Genomic DNA, 14,089 nt, shown 5'->3' on the forward strand with positions numbered 1-14,089 from the left:
ATGTGTAACCTCACCTGCATGTTGGTTCCTCACTGAGAGACCTTCTGGGTTAGCCCACACCAGAGATGGTGTGTCATTCTTTAATGGACCCATCAGAACTGAACCAGAATTATCATTTAAGAAAAATGTTGAGTCAGGGATGGTTCTGTGTGGGAAAAGGATGCACTGGTATGATTAAGTCCCCTCATCTTTTGAAAATGTCTCCTTGAAAACCTAGAACTGGGAAAGTAAAAAAAGGAACAGCAAACAAACCCAAAAATAACTGTGTGGCTTCACTAAGTTGCATGTAATAATGTGGTGAATTATGTGTGAACAGATACTTCATGAAGTTATTTTTTTATTGGAAAGGACATGCTTTCTCTTAATACAATTTGAGCTGAAAATTCTTTCTAGAAATTCCTGTGTTATTTTATATCTCTGTGGTTCTTTAATGGTTCACACCACACTTCTTTTTAACAGTACAGTATGTACAAGACTTGTTGCTATTATTTTATTTGTCCTAAATACTGAAGCACAGTTTTATTCTTAACAGCACTTTCTTTCTGACTTGCTACAGTATCTGCATTGTTTTAGTTTCCTTCTCTTATTTGTTCTCTGGTTGAATCAGCTTTTGCACAGTTCCAGCTGGCAGGAACACAGCGTTAACCCAAGTTCAAGCTGTGCACGAGGCAGTTGCATCCCCTATTAGAGGCGAGGGTGGATTAATGATCCAGGGATGTGGAATCCATTTTAGCTCAGACTTGCAAAGAAATTAGCTACCACCAGGTTTTTAACTGTTTCTTGAACTGGGTCGTTTTCTGTTGACATTTAGCTGTACTTGGGTGTACAGGAGAAATTATGAACAAAGCATTTACTGATTGTAGTTGCTTTTCCTTGTCTCTTGCAGAGAATCAAGCACGAGTCAAAGAATCCAACGATTTGTCGGACACTCTCAGCCCAAGCAAGGAAAAAAGCAGCGACGACACTACAGGTGAGAGTTTAACTGAGGTTTCTGTAACATATAATTAGTTTGAATTAAATCACTTAATTAATCATGAGTATCTTCTTACAAGAGTGGGGTGTATAATGCAGAGTCAGATACAAGCTTAGAGCAGTATTGTCTATTCTGCAGCTTCATAATTAACTCTTGTAAACTGAGAAGAACATAAAAGCTTCTCTCCATGTTAAGAATGAAATCTGTCTGCAGTCTACCTGCTCTCTGAAAGGTTGGGGTTTGTTTGTTTTTTTTTTTTTAGATGCTCAAATGGATGACCAAGATCTAAATGAACCTATTGCTAAAGTAGCTCTTCTAAAAGGTAAACAAACTTATTTTTGTAACTTTAGGTGCATAATCTGTATATGTCATCTTTTTATCTAACTGTTTTTTATCAGAAGTGCATTGAAGTAGAGTGCTGAAATTCGAAGGTTTTAATCATGTAGTATGGAAGAGTTAAATTTAAGTATCAATAATGACTCCTTTGGGTGATATAATATAAAAGCACACTTCTGAGTGTTAGTATAGAAATAATCTGTGTATAAAGGTAGTCTCTGCACTCACCAACACTGTTTTAGGAATTTACATGTCGTGACTTCAAGTAGAGTTGAGAATTAGTCAGCATGCACTTAAGTTAGGGCTGATAGCTGTGGGGAGGAGGGATTCTTCCATCACTGATATGCTTTAAGCATTGTCTAATTTTACTTGCATAGCTTCCATCACTGTCAGAAATGCTGCTGTTAGTTTGTAGCTGACGGGTTAACCAAAACAAGACTTTAGTTTTTCTTTTTGACACAATCAAGAATTGAATTTCCTATTGTAGCTGTATTTAGAATGATTGCTGAGCTGTAGCTTTGAGCTTTATAGCTATAAAATTAAATTTTTTTACTGTTCTTTGCACTAAGGGCTTGTGATTAAAACTTAATTAACAAGGTAAATTTACATATTCATGAGCTGGAAAAGGTGGCATATTAATTAGTTGTTACATTTAGCCTACTGAAAATTAATTCTATGCTTTTTGTGCAGGTAGATATTTGATAAGATTTGTAAAATTATGCTCGTGTTGTGATCACAAGTAAAAAGGATGTGACAGTTCTTTGTGATTTGGAAAGACAGGAAACCATAACAGAACTTGGGAGACCTGTAAAAGAGCTTTTTTCTGCAATTGTTTACACTCCCTAATTTTACAACAGAAAGGCTTCCAAATATTGCACAAATTACTTTTGCTTTTGGCAGCGATATAAAATGGAGTTTGATATTTCCCAGTAGGCATCAGTTCAGCAAAGCAGTTTAGAAAGGAGTATTTGAGATACTGAGTGTGTTCCATTTGGGGTTTGCTCTAATACTTGCAATTAATAACAGGTATGTTCAGTGACTTCCTATGCTAGAAGGTAGAATTTGATAATGTTGTTTGTAGTGATTGACAGTCTTATTTTCAGTTATAAATTTGAGATTGGCAGCAACTTTTATTTGAAAAAAAAAATCAGTTGAAAAGCATGAAGTTCATTAAGTATCAGAACTTTTAAGTCCAGAATGGGAGACATATTAAGGAATTGGTTTTCTGTAAGCATTGGCACATGCACTGAATTCACAGCTGGAACAGCCCTTCATGTGTAAACTGTATGGTAGAGAAACTGAATTCAGCTCATGTCAAAGTTTTATTTTAATTCTAATTGGTTTAGTTTTAAGATGGCCAACTGAAGACTAGTCCCAACTGGTTCGTTTGTCTTAGTTATCTTCTGAAAACAAATTAAAGGGAGTTCGTGGACCCTTAGGCTGAAACCCCATGGATTCCTGAATTCTCCTTTTCTGCAAGACAAGTGTTAAGTTCTGCCAGAAAGGTTCATTGAACAGCCCCAGACCAGGATCAGGCAGCTGTGACCCTGCTGCTTCCTGCATTGCAACAGTCCCGTGTCACAGCAAGGGCAGGTGTAGTTACACTTGCTCTGTCCAGGGTGTGCTAAACTGGCAAGGAGGGTTAACTGAACACTTAGAGGACTAAAATCAAGTTTTCTATAGTAATATAGAAGCAGTCTTTTGCTAATGTAGATGTTTTCATTGCTTCATCTGTCTTTACTCAGTTGAAGATTTAAACCATAACTGTTACAGAATTTTTAAGTGAATAAGTAGAAAAATACCTATTTGCATAGAGAGCTTTGCTGTTGAATTAACTAAAATAATTGGAATAACTCGTTCCCTCTTTAAGCTATTTATGGACATTCCTATTTTGCTCTCATGAAACCATTACAAAATATCTGTACAATGAATCATTTGCCCTTTTAATTTTTATGAAGAGCCTATAAACCCCCACAGTGTTGAGGTTTCTTTCAGAGAGCTACTTCATGTGCCTGACTTTGCCCTAAAAAGGATCTTACTTGCCACAGAAAGGCTTTCAAGTGGCCTTGTTGTGCTGTCATATAATTAAGGAAGAGTGAGAACATTTCTGATCTGGCAGCTGTTTGGGATGTGGAAACAGCTGCTGGAAAAGGCAGCGGTCTTGTTGGAATTTACAAACCAATGGAACAAGAAAATTATGAGACTTCTAATTGCTCTAGTTTAATCCAAACATCTTCTATCAAAAATTTTGAGTGCATTCAGGATTAGTTTCAACTTTTTACAAGTCAGAATCGGGCAAAGAGGGGAGGGGGGAAAGCTGTCACAGATTAGTTGGTTTTTCTTCTCCCCTTTCCCCTCTCCCTGTGAGGTAAATGACTTTAAGAGCCATTCATAACAGTTCCCTGGACACTTCTCTTTAAACAGGCTGTTTGTGACTACTTATTGCAAAGTTAAAGACAGGTGAATGTTAAACAGATGGAAAGAAGCAATAAATGTCATTGGAAGGTTGCTGGTCTTGTTCCTGTCAATGCCCCTGTGTTTTCATAGTAACTACAAGACTGATCCATGGAGTCTTAGTAGAAAGTGTTTTCAGTTAAAGGTTTGCTGCACAGTGGTAGTTTACCTAAGAAATTTTGAAAATCATCAGTGGTCTGTTGATGCAGAAAGTTTGGGAACTGTTGTTTTGTGTTACAGTAGCCAGGTACTTTACTTTAAATATATGATAGTTTCCTTCATGTGGATCTTACAAAACTAAAGAAAACTCAGGGTTTTAATGGTTTGTGTGATTTCACTGAGTACCCCAAGTATTGTCTTCTGAATAACCTGAGAAATTCAGCAAAATTCTGGAAGTGAACTACTGTCAGACTTGGAGAAATACCAGCCTGCTAATAAAGTTGCTTCCACAGGCCAGGCACATACAGATAGGGGATCAATTAAGACCACGGCCTATGTGTGGTTCTGTGTCATCTCTGTTATCAAAACAAAAGTGTAAAGGCAAACAGAAACAGAGCTTGGTTAATATCTTCATGTTTGTAAATACTAAATTTTTGGTATTGACATAAATGAATGAGGGTTTTCAAACTGTTGTATTTGACCTTTTTTTTTTTTTTAATTTAATTTCTTTCTGGCACCTCGTTGTAAGTAATGACAACTTCTTTAACCTTCTCTGAGAATGGTTAGTCCAAAGCTGAACACTTCTGAAAATTGATCAAATACTTTTTAGTTGCAGCCTTTTACACTGATTCTCAAAATAGGTTTTTGTGGTGTGAATTTGCTTCTTAAGGGAACTGATTCTAAGCATGATATTTAGTAGTTTTGTTATTTATAAATAGAGCAATCCTACTCACTTAACAATTATTTTTCAAAACTAAAATGACCTTTTGATTTAGAAGCATGTCAGGCACATGAAAATTCCCCTTTTGGGTTAGAGTAGGAAAGAGTTTTTACCTTGATTGTTCCTTTGCTCAAATGATAATGTTGTCCCTTAAACTGAGCCTCTCGTCTCCTTTGAAGCAGTACTGTCTTTTATGATGTGTGCTTTCAATGACTAGAAAATCCTGTCCACCAGCAAGTTCATTTAGGGTGTCTTTTATTGGATTTGGGACACTGCTTCTTTATCAGGAGGGATTGGAGCATAATTTGTCAGCTTCCTCATCCATTTCTTCTGAAAAGTCTCATTAAGGAGTGTTGGAAGTCTAATTGCCCCATGTCTTTATCCATGAAAAGCTAAGAACAAAACATGTTCAGTAAAAAGAAACTTGGATTTGGAAATAATAAACTATAAACCAAGGTATTTGGATGAAATATGGGGTCCTCTCTGTTCTTTCTGCTCTCATAATTTTGTTCTGAAAAAGTCTAAAAGCACACTTGTGTCCTCAGCTCTACTCAATCCCACCAATTCATTACTGTGAGAACAGAAAAAACAGCCCCTTATTTAGAGGGATGCAGTATGAATACTTAAGCATGATTTGCAAACAATTGTTTTAATTAAGAGAACAAGAAAAAATGTATAGTTCCTTTATTGGTAGCATATATAGTCAAACGTCAATGTCAAAAGTATAATGACAAACTAAACTATAGCTTCTTTTTATTTTTTTTCTTATTAGTGAAGGGTCCAGACAATGAAAGTAATATTTTATTCAAAGCCTTTATCTTAGATCCATATGGTCTCTAGTTGCAGATGTTTATTAACCAGGTAGCTGTGTAACTCCTGTACCTTTTTTTTCCCCCTCCCTCTCCCATGAGATGCAGGCTGGACTTCTTTCATTAATTACCTTTCTTTACCTTTCTCACCAAACAAGCTTTGTATCAAGTTTTAGCCCTCAACCTGAAAAGTTTATTAATGCTATTTGAGCCTATTGAAAGATCAGTTTCTGCACAGACACTGCTTAGGGAAAATCTAGTGAATGAGGGTTTCCTGGATGCAGTTCCTGGCATTGCAAATGCCTGCAGGCTGGAGTGTTCCTGCATCTAGTTTCTAGTGTGTGTCCCTTAGAGGGCACTGCTATTGGTTACAAGTAACTTATTTTTCCTCTTTTAAATTCCTCCAAAACTTCAGCTATAAAAGTATTTACTTTGTCTGTGACTGCAAGTCATGTCTTATAAACGCAGGAGGCATTTAATGTGCATTTTAGCTAATACAAAACTTACGGGAAGAGCAAATGTTTTTATTTAAATAACATGCATAGATATCTGATCATAATAAAGATTTACCTAATTAAGACAGTGAAAATAAATGTAAAGGCAAAATTTATTTTGTATATTAGTGTATTCACTAAGAACAAAATAAGGAGGCTGGACTTCTCTTTTTCTTAACTTTGTTTTAGAAAACTTCCCTAATTTTTTCCTTTCCTCGTTGGTCCCCAGAGGGAGGGTGGCAGTAGCAAACCCTCTAAGAGCAGCTCTTTGCCTGATCCCTGCAGCTGATGGGCATTAGCAGCCTCAGCAGGAGGCTGGGCTGGGGGTGTTTGGGAAAGGGGGAATGCAGGATCATTGCTCAGGGACAGGCTTAGAGTGGCTTCCTTCAAAAGGAGACAAGTTGTAAACATGTGCTTGTTGTCCCTCGGTTTTGTCAATCCAGAAATCCTTGCCAAGCTATACAGTGTTTTCAAAAACTCTCTAGTTCTTGTTTGTTACTTTTTGTTTTATACTGCATGTTATATGTAATGAATGTGTTAAAGTTCGCATACGTTTTATTCCTTTTCTAAGTATATTAATATTTTGGCTAATATTTACCTAATCCAGTTTTGAGTTTACTTTAACTAACTTTGGAAGATTTGAGTAAAAAGTTGCCAGTCACCACGTGGCAGTGCAAATTAAACTGTTGTTCAAATTTATGATTTAAAGAAAATGTTCTTTTATCAGATGAATTGCAGGGTGCACAATCAGAGACTGAGGCTAAGCAAGAAATTCAGCAACTGCACAAGGAGCTGATTGAAGCCCAAGAGCTAGCTAGGACAAGTAAACAAAAATGCTTTGAACTTCAAGGTGAGACCCAGATCAACTTGGTTGCGTAGGGTATTCATTAAAATTGTATTTATCAGGTAGTCTTAAATGGGGGTCCAGTTTTGCTGACTGTCTGTTAGATAAATCTGGCTCATAGCATTCACATCTCTTGCACAGAATGTCAGAATCTTTTACGCTTTTTTTTCCAAACTTTTTTCTTTTGCTTGTTTTTGGAACTCTATGCAGTTCAATTCAGCTCTGATTTTTTAGTTCAAGATAAACCAACATGCTTTCACAGTATCAAATACATACTTGAACTCTGTATATTTTATACTTATGGAATATATTTTATTGCCAGATACCGATTAATCTGCTTTTCAGTCACATAATGCACATAATGGGATGTGTTTAGATCATCCTCCCAGCTATGTAGCTGTATCATTACCCTCAGTAAAGTTGTGGGTTGTTTTTTACAGGAAATAGTATAGTCCAGTTGAATTGCATATTATTCAATGTTCTTTATGGGATGTATTTACAGCTTTTTCTTTTTTCTCCTCCCACACCAGTTTGCATTTAGCACACACGGAGTTTTCGGAGCAGGCAACAGATTACATTAATTTCAAATTAATTGTAATACTACCACAATAATGGAATGATTTCTTAACATTAACTTTTATTAAACTACTCACACAGTTACTAGCTTTGATAACTTCCTGAAATAATACGTTTGTTTAATCTTTTCATTTAAGAGGAAGTTGTGACTAAAATGAATTACGCAGCTGAAATACATGTTACTAACAAAACCTCTGGGGCACATCTTCACTTTTGTTTATAGCACTCTTGGAAGAAGAGAGAAAAGCATATCGAGTGCAAGTCGAAGAATCTAACAAGCAAATAAATGCTCTGCAAGGTAGGAATTTATTTTTTCTCCCCCCACCCTTTAGGGAAAATATATAGCTTTGACTTTCTGTGGCATCATAATTACTAATAAAGGAAAATGTTAATTGAGTGTATGTTTTAAATCTGATTTCTTTCACTATATCTTTGAATTTTATTGTGAAATGTTTCCTGTCAGTTCCTATGGTTCTAATAGTAACTTAGAAAATGCAGAAGATGTAATCTGTAATAGATACCTCTTCATTTCTCTTCAGTCTTCCTCAGTTCTGAATTATGTAGGGCTTCTTACTGTGATGACCTTCAGAGCACCGAGGAGGTTTAGTCTTCAGAATGAGAGGAGCAATTTAATTTTGAATATTATCCTGCTAGTAATGAAAACTCTCCAAGTAACAAATGCTGTAACAAAAGTTAGAAAATAGAATTTGATAGTTATTTTGATGCAGAAAAAATAAATCTTTTTTTTCCTCTCAAAAAAGAGAATCAGAGATAGGACCTTGACAGAGCCAAACTTAACTACAAGATGCCTCTTGTTGGTTCAGTACTTTTTTGTTTTCTGATCCTTCTCAAGTGAGGTCTTGCTAATGTTTCCTCCTCTTCTCTCTCCATTGTAGTTCAGACTGTTCTGATGTTCACTGTGTCCTTGCTGCTTCCCAAACATTTAGGGTGTGACGCATCTCGCAATTTCGAAAAAGTTGTCAGGATTCTTCCTTGGCAACTGCTGTGAACTGTAGGGAGGGGAAAAAAAAACCTGGCAGCTTCATGCAGTAACATTTCTTGAAGTGTTTTCATGGAATCAGTGTTTTAGCCCAGCCAGTGCTGCATGGCTTTTTTATGTTTGTCGTGGAGAAGAGAAAGGGCCACAGAAACAACTGAGATTGTGTCTCTACATGTGAAGTTTGTTATATGAGCAGATAGGTAGAGCAAGGAAATTCAAGTAACTTGTTATGCCTTATTTAAAAAAATAAAAGAAGTGAAACATTCAGTTTAGATGAGGTAATGGCTTATATAAATGAGAGATGTAATGGAAGTTTTCCTTCTAATTGTCCTTTCAAATTATACCCAGTGCTTCAGAAACCATTCCAAGATTCTTAGTAGTAATTTTCATGTGTAAGTTATTTCTACAACTCCACCAAGCTTTAGAAATTCTTGTGCATCTTTGGATTTTCCATCATACTTTGCTTGTTTTCACGCCTGAACATTTAAAGGGACAGTTATTCATCAGCAACACAGATGGAAGAAAAAAACACATTTCTTTGAAATGCTGCCAATACCAAGAAGCAGTTTAGCTTGGCTTGATAAAGAAAATAGTATCAAGAAGATATAATTTGTATTCCTTTGCTCAGGAACCTGCTTTATTAGCAAGTCGTAGTTCTTTGTGTTTTAGAGGATATTACTTAGGTAGGCTCAGGGCTTCCAAGGCTACATGGAAAGGCAACTGTTGATACACCAGATGTTGTGTTACTGTCAGGTTGTTATCATCCACTACTTTGTTTGCTATTCTGTTACAGTACAAGCCTGTAGAAACTATTTTCAAACAGACGAGGTGGTAGTAAGCCTGATGTTGCACACATATATTTAAAAATCCATCATGCTGCAAGTGTTATGGAAGAGGTGGACTGTTTCTAGATTGTATATGAATTCTTTCTGTATTACTATGTAGCTACTGAAAAATATCAAGTACAATTGTCATGAAGGTGCAGGTGTCTCTTGAGTAGCTTTGATGCTGTATCAGTTTACAGCTAGACTCACTCACATTCTCCCTGTCATCTTCTGTAATGGATTGAGAGGACAGAAATAAATACAAGTAATCTAGGAGGGTTGCTCAGTCTTGTTATCCACCCTGTAGTGGATAACAGTTTCCACTATCCTCATTTGGCCCTTTGCTTCTGAAACATGTAACTTTAAATGTGTGATCCTGACCCTCCACAGTATCTTACATTAGGTTTTCAGGTCCTGTGAAGAATTTTACCTTTTCTTCTCAGAGTAATTCTTTATTAATTTAATAATTGCTTTTTTGCATGTTAAAATCAATGAAATACATGTGAACTCTGATACGTGTTCTTTAAAAAGTAAAACAAAACCACAGCAAATTAAACACTTTGCTCCCATCAGTCAGGGTTTTAACTGTAGTTTTTCCTCTGTACTGTACTTTTTTGTCCGACTGTTTGCACTGGATTCTGTTTGCATGTGTGTTTATGAAAAATCGTTGTGCTCAGACATGTCTTTGGTAATGAAACAGTTTTGGGTGGGAATAACCTATAAGGTTTTCTTCATGCAGAAATGTCACATAGCCTACTGTGTACGTGCCTGCTGCACATTTACAGTAGCTGTAAATGCTAAAGGACCTTCTAGCTCAGTATATTTGGAGCAGCTGTCCCTTTCATTCAGAATTCATCTTGTGCTTTGAAAAAGGCTTTTTGCAAAGAAATAATGTTTACTTCCTCTGCTACATGTTAAGCATGGAGTCAAAATTTAGACCCTGTGCCTCAAATTTTTATAGACATCACAAGTTAACTGCTGAACAGGCGAACATTTCCAGTGTAGCTTTGCAACTGTTTGTCTTGTCAGAGAAGCCTTCTTCCTTTTCCTCTTGTTCCTGAAAGCCCCAATGTCCTTGTTCTATAATCCTTGTTTTGCTTACAATGAAGTTGGATGTAAATCTTGCTTCAGATTTTGGAGAGTTGCTTTAGTATCACACACACAACACAGCTTTGTCTAAGAAAGGTTTGTTCAGACATCATTTTTGTTTCTTTTGACTCTGTGCTACATGGCCCACGTACATATCTCTCTGTCAGTACAGTATTTGACAAGATCAATGTATTTTTTCAATTGCATTGGGCTTCTTTAGTCCTGTTAAATATTGACAAGCTGAGAAAGGGAGTTATGTTTTTTAGGTTTTCTCTAAATACAGTTTTAATAAATACAAATGTTAATGTCGCTTTCCAGCCCAGCTGCGAAGGTTACAAGAAGAAATTGAGAATCTTCGTAAGGAAAAGGAGAACGAGATTTCAAGCACTCGAAACGAACTAGTCAGTGCTCAAAATGAGATTCTGTCACTTCAGCAAGTAGCAGAAAAGGCAGCATCAGAACGGGACACAGATATTTCCACTTTGCAAGCAGAGCTACAGACGGTGCGAGCGGAGCTTGAGCGGTGGCGGAAAGATGCCTCGGATTATGAAAAAGAAATTGTGGACCTGCAAGCCAGTTTTCAGCTCAGGTGCCAGCAGTGTGAGGATCAGCAGAAGGAAGAGGCCACTCGCTTAAAAGGTACTCCTTTGAAGGGATGTCCCAGACCAGTGCTAACACAGCATCCTTCTCACTCTGTGGAATGGCAGTTACTCAAATCACTGTTGCTCTGTCCCTTTGCAGTCATTTACTCTGTCTATATATATATATTTATACACCAATATGTATATTTATGTATGTGTGCCAAGGCTTGTAGTGTTACAAAAGCTGTTTTGCATGCTTCATTAAATAGTAATTGTCTAAATTAGCTCATGTACTTTGATATCAGGACCAACTATAATTCCACTTTGAAAAGATGGAAAACTTCTACAGTTGAGGGACTCATACTGCCACAGATTTCCAAGAGGATTTGTGTAACTTCTGTAATTTAAGCCCATAAAGGGAGAGCTTCAGACTTTTTAATTCTGGTAAAGCTTTACTCAAGACAATTAACTGTATTTTATGGCTTAATGAAACTGTTGATACCATCTCATTTTTAACGTAAAAAATGTTAAATTTAAAATTTATTAGCTTGTGCTACTCAATGCAGTCATGAAATAATTTTATTCAATTGAATTAAGTTTTATTTATTGCAGGTGAACTTGAAAAGCTGAAGGCAGAGTGGCTTGCTCTGGAAGCTGAATGTGTTAAACTAAGGAAGGAAAATACTTTGCTTACATCTGAACTTCAGCGACAAGAGAAGGAGCTCTCTAGGTAAGGGCACCGTGGGTTTGTCTAGGAGGTACCATAGTAGCTGAAGAGTTTTGTTGGTGTTCTTTCCTCACAAGAGAGGTACTACATGTCTGAGGGTGTTTCAATAAATGCATTGAGATTTTATTTATATCAGAGTATTGGGCTGAACACTTCCATGTCAGTTGTTACCCCAAGTTATGTTTTTCTGTTTTACAAATGCTTTTGTCATGTTTTATCATCATAAGGTAACCCAACTTTGCTACTTTTAATAAGGGCTTGGAAGCATGCATTGTGGAAGAATTTAGACTTAACAGTTATCCTTCCACTTACAAGATAATAAACTACATGGATTTCCTAACCTCAAATTTTCTTAGTGTTTAGGGTGGAAAATGATTCCAAACAGTTGGGTGTCTCATGATAGCCTGTCACAGTATAAATAGTAATGGTGGGCAGAAACCATGTTCTAGATCACCTTTTCCTTAAGAGAAAAATATAAATCTTTTTTTATCACAGGTGGCATCATATCCTTTGGGAGGAGTTTTAGAGTGCAGGAGAATTTGTATTGTGCTGTATTTCTTTTGCTGTTTGAGAACATGACATTGCTCAAGGCCATCTAAATCTTCTGCTTGGAAACAACTTCCCCTCTTATCCCTTCATCTGCCTTCTTTGGTGGTTTTTTTTTTCAGTTTTAGATACTGGAATATAATTCACAGACTAAATATGGGACAACAACTTTGTTTTATTGTGGATCTGAATTTTACCATCATGCTTAGATATATGTGTGGTCTCTTTTCCCTTGTGGCTTCCTCAGTGTTGTAAGATCTAATTGAAAATGTCTCACAGTAAACATTCAAGAAGTAATGTATTATTTTTCAGTATTCAGACCTTTCTTTTTTGGTTCATTATGCCCTCATTTCTGTTTTTTGCATACACAAGGTCAGACGAGAAATTACAGGATTTGCATAATGGAAATATGCAGGATCTCTTCCTTATTTTTTTTCTTGCACAGGCATGAATTAACACTACTTGGCTATTACACTGATGTTTAATGGCCTAATTTTGAGCTCTCTGATTATTACCCAATTGTACTAAGCAGTTGAACATACTAGCTATTAACTTATGCAAGGGGAGTAAGCAGAAGCACATGTGCAAACAAGTGAAATGCTTTGAACAACCTTGAACAGACTTCTTATTACAAATTTGTTTCAAAATACTTTGGAGTATATAATAGCAAATACTTTGAGTAATGAAATGTAGAATAAGAAAATAAAATTAGTTATAACTTATTTAAATTATAAATTATGGTTAGTTATACACACTAAACTGTGGACATATATTTTAAAGCAAGATCGTGGCCAGCCTTTTGTGTCAGTACTGTGTACAAAGAGACAAAGATCTGTACTTCTGTTACTGCTCTAAGCTGATATTTACACATCAAAAATAATGTGTGAAGCTTTTGAGGATGAAAAGTGCTTGTTTAAGATGCCTAAGGAATCAATATTTTTGTTTTGCAGCTCTCAGAAACAGAGTTTAGCACTGACCAGCGATATAAGTGTTCTTGAAATGTCTCGAAAGGAACTTGAGAATCAGATGGGATCTTTGAGAGAAAAACATCAACGGGATGCAGCTAGTCTGAAAACTCAGCTCAGTGAAGCTGAGAGTCAAGCAAAAGACGTTCAGAAAGAGGTAACACAAAATACTGTTTCCATTTTGAGGGAATGTAATGCCCAATGACTGACTTTTCAGCTAAAAGAAAAGCAAAGGTTTTCTAGTACTAAAAAAGATTTCTAGTAATGAAATTTTTTCATAATTTTATTGCAAGCACTTAATGGTAGCTAAGAAAATATAAACTGGCAGTTAGATTTAAAAAGGAAGATTTCAGGTAAAATTACTTCTGTGTTCATTGGGACCTTCCTAAGCTTTACTTTGATGCATTACCCTAAGTGAATTTACTTTTAAGCTGTTCAGATGGGTAAATTCTTGTTCAGAGTCTTCTGAACATCATGGTCTAGAGTTTTATTAGCTGTTATGAGTCAAAATTGATTCTTTTTGAGTCAGTCTGATCTTTCTAGTTATATGAGTGGAACTAGACATTCTTTACAAAGATCTCCTTTCATCTTCCTGGATCATTGGCCTGCTGAAGATGACCTGCAAGTGCATAAGGGTCAGCATTTTGAGCATGTATTTCATCTGCCTGGCATCTAAGGATTGTCTGGAAGAAGGACATATTTTCCAACACTTGCTTCCTCTTAGAAGCATTTTGAGTGTTTCTCCAATCACTGCTCTTAGTTTCTTTTACAGTACTTTTCTTTGATAATTCATCCGTGTCACATTCCTTACAATTTTCAGAATTTCAAAAACCCAATCCTGTTAGTCTGTGTTTTTGTAATCAGATGTATTTGTAAAGATGCCTAATCTTCTAAATTTGTGGTAAATACCAGTACTGAAAGTCATTGATTCTGTCCCTGTCAGGAGGACTACTAGAAAGTTTGTGATCTCTAGAAAAAATGGAATGTGGGT

At 36.2% G+C, this 14,089-nt stretch overlaps 1 protein-coding gene across 31 annotated transcripts in view; it reads left to right on the plus strand.

Moving 5' to 3' along the window:
• Positions 1 to 14,089, plus strand: part of LOC113991872 (sarcolemma associated protein) — a 98,694-nt gene that overhangs the window by 60,520 nt on the left and 24,085 nt on the right. For 23 of the 31 annotated variants that reach the window (XM_027728649.2, XM_039379357.1, XM_027728684.2 and 20 more), the window contains 7 exons: positions 887 to 970; positions 1,236 to 1,295; positions 6,674 to 6,796; positions 7,590 to 7,664; positions 10,598 to 10,918; positions 11,473 to 11,590; positions 13,084 to 13,255. In XM_027728649.2, the coding sequence (XP_027584450.2) occupies positions 887 to 970; positions 1,236 to 1,295; positions 6,674 to 6,796; positions 7,590 to 7,664; positions 10,598 to 10,918; positions 11,473 to 11,590; positions 13,084 to 13,255 (953 nt within the window). Of the gene's footprint in view, positions 1 to 664; positions 766 to 886; positions 971 to 1,235; positions 1,296 to 6,673; positions 6,797 to 7,589; positions 7,665 to 10,597; positions 10,919 to 11,472; positions 11,591 to 13,083; positions 13,256 to 14,089 lie in introns of those variants that run through there. The other 8 variants (XM_039379366.1, XM_039379373.1, XM_039379371.1 and 5 more) reach the window with 2 other exon arrangements.

Source organism: Pipra filicauda, unplaced genomic scaffold, assembly GCF_003945595.2.
Source record: "Pipra filicauda isolate LSUMZ 115617 unplaced genomic scaffold, ASM394559v2 scaffold165_size2600900_pilon, whole genome shotgun sequence".
In the NCBI taxonomy this organism is placed as follows: Eukaryota; Metazoa; Chordata; class Aves; order Passeriformes; family Pipridae; genus Pipra; species Pipra filicauda.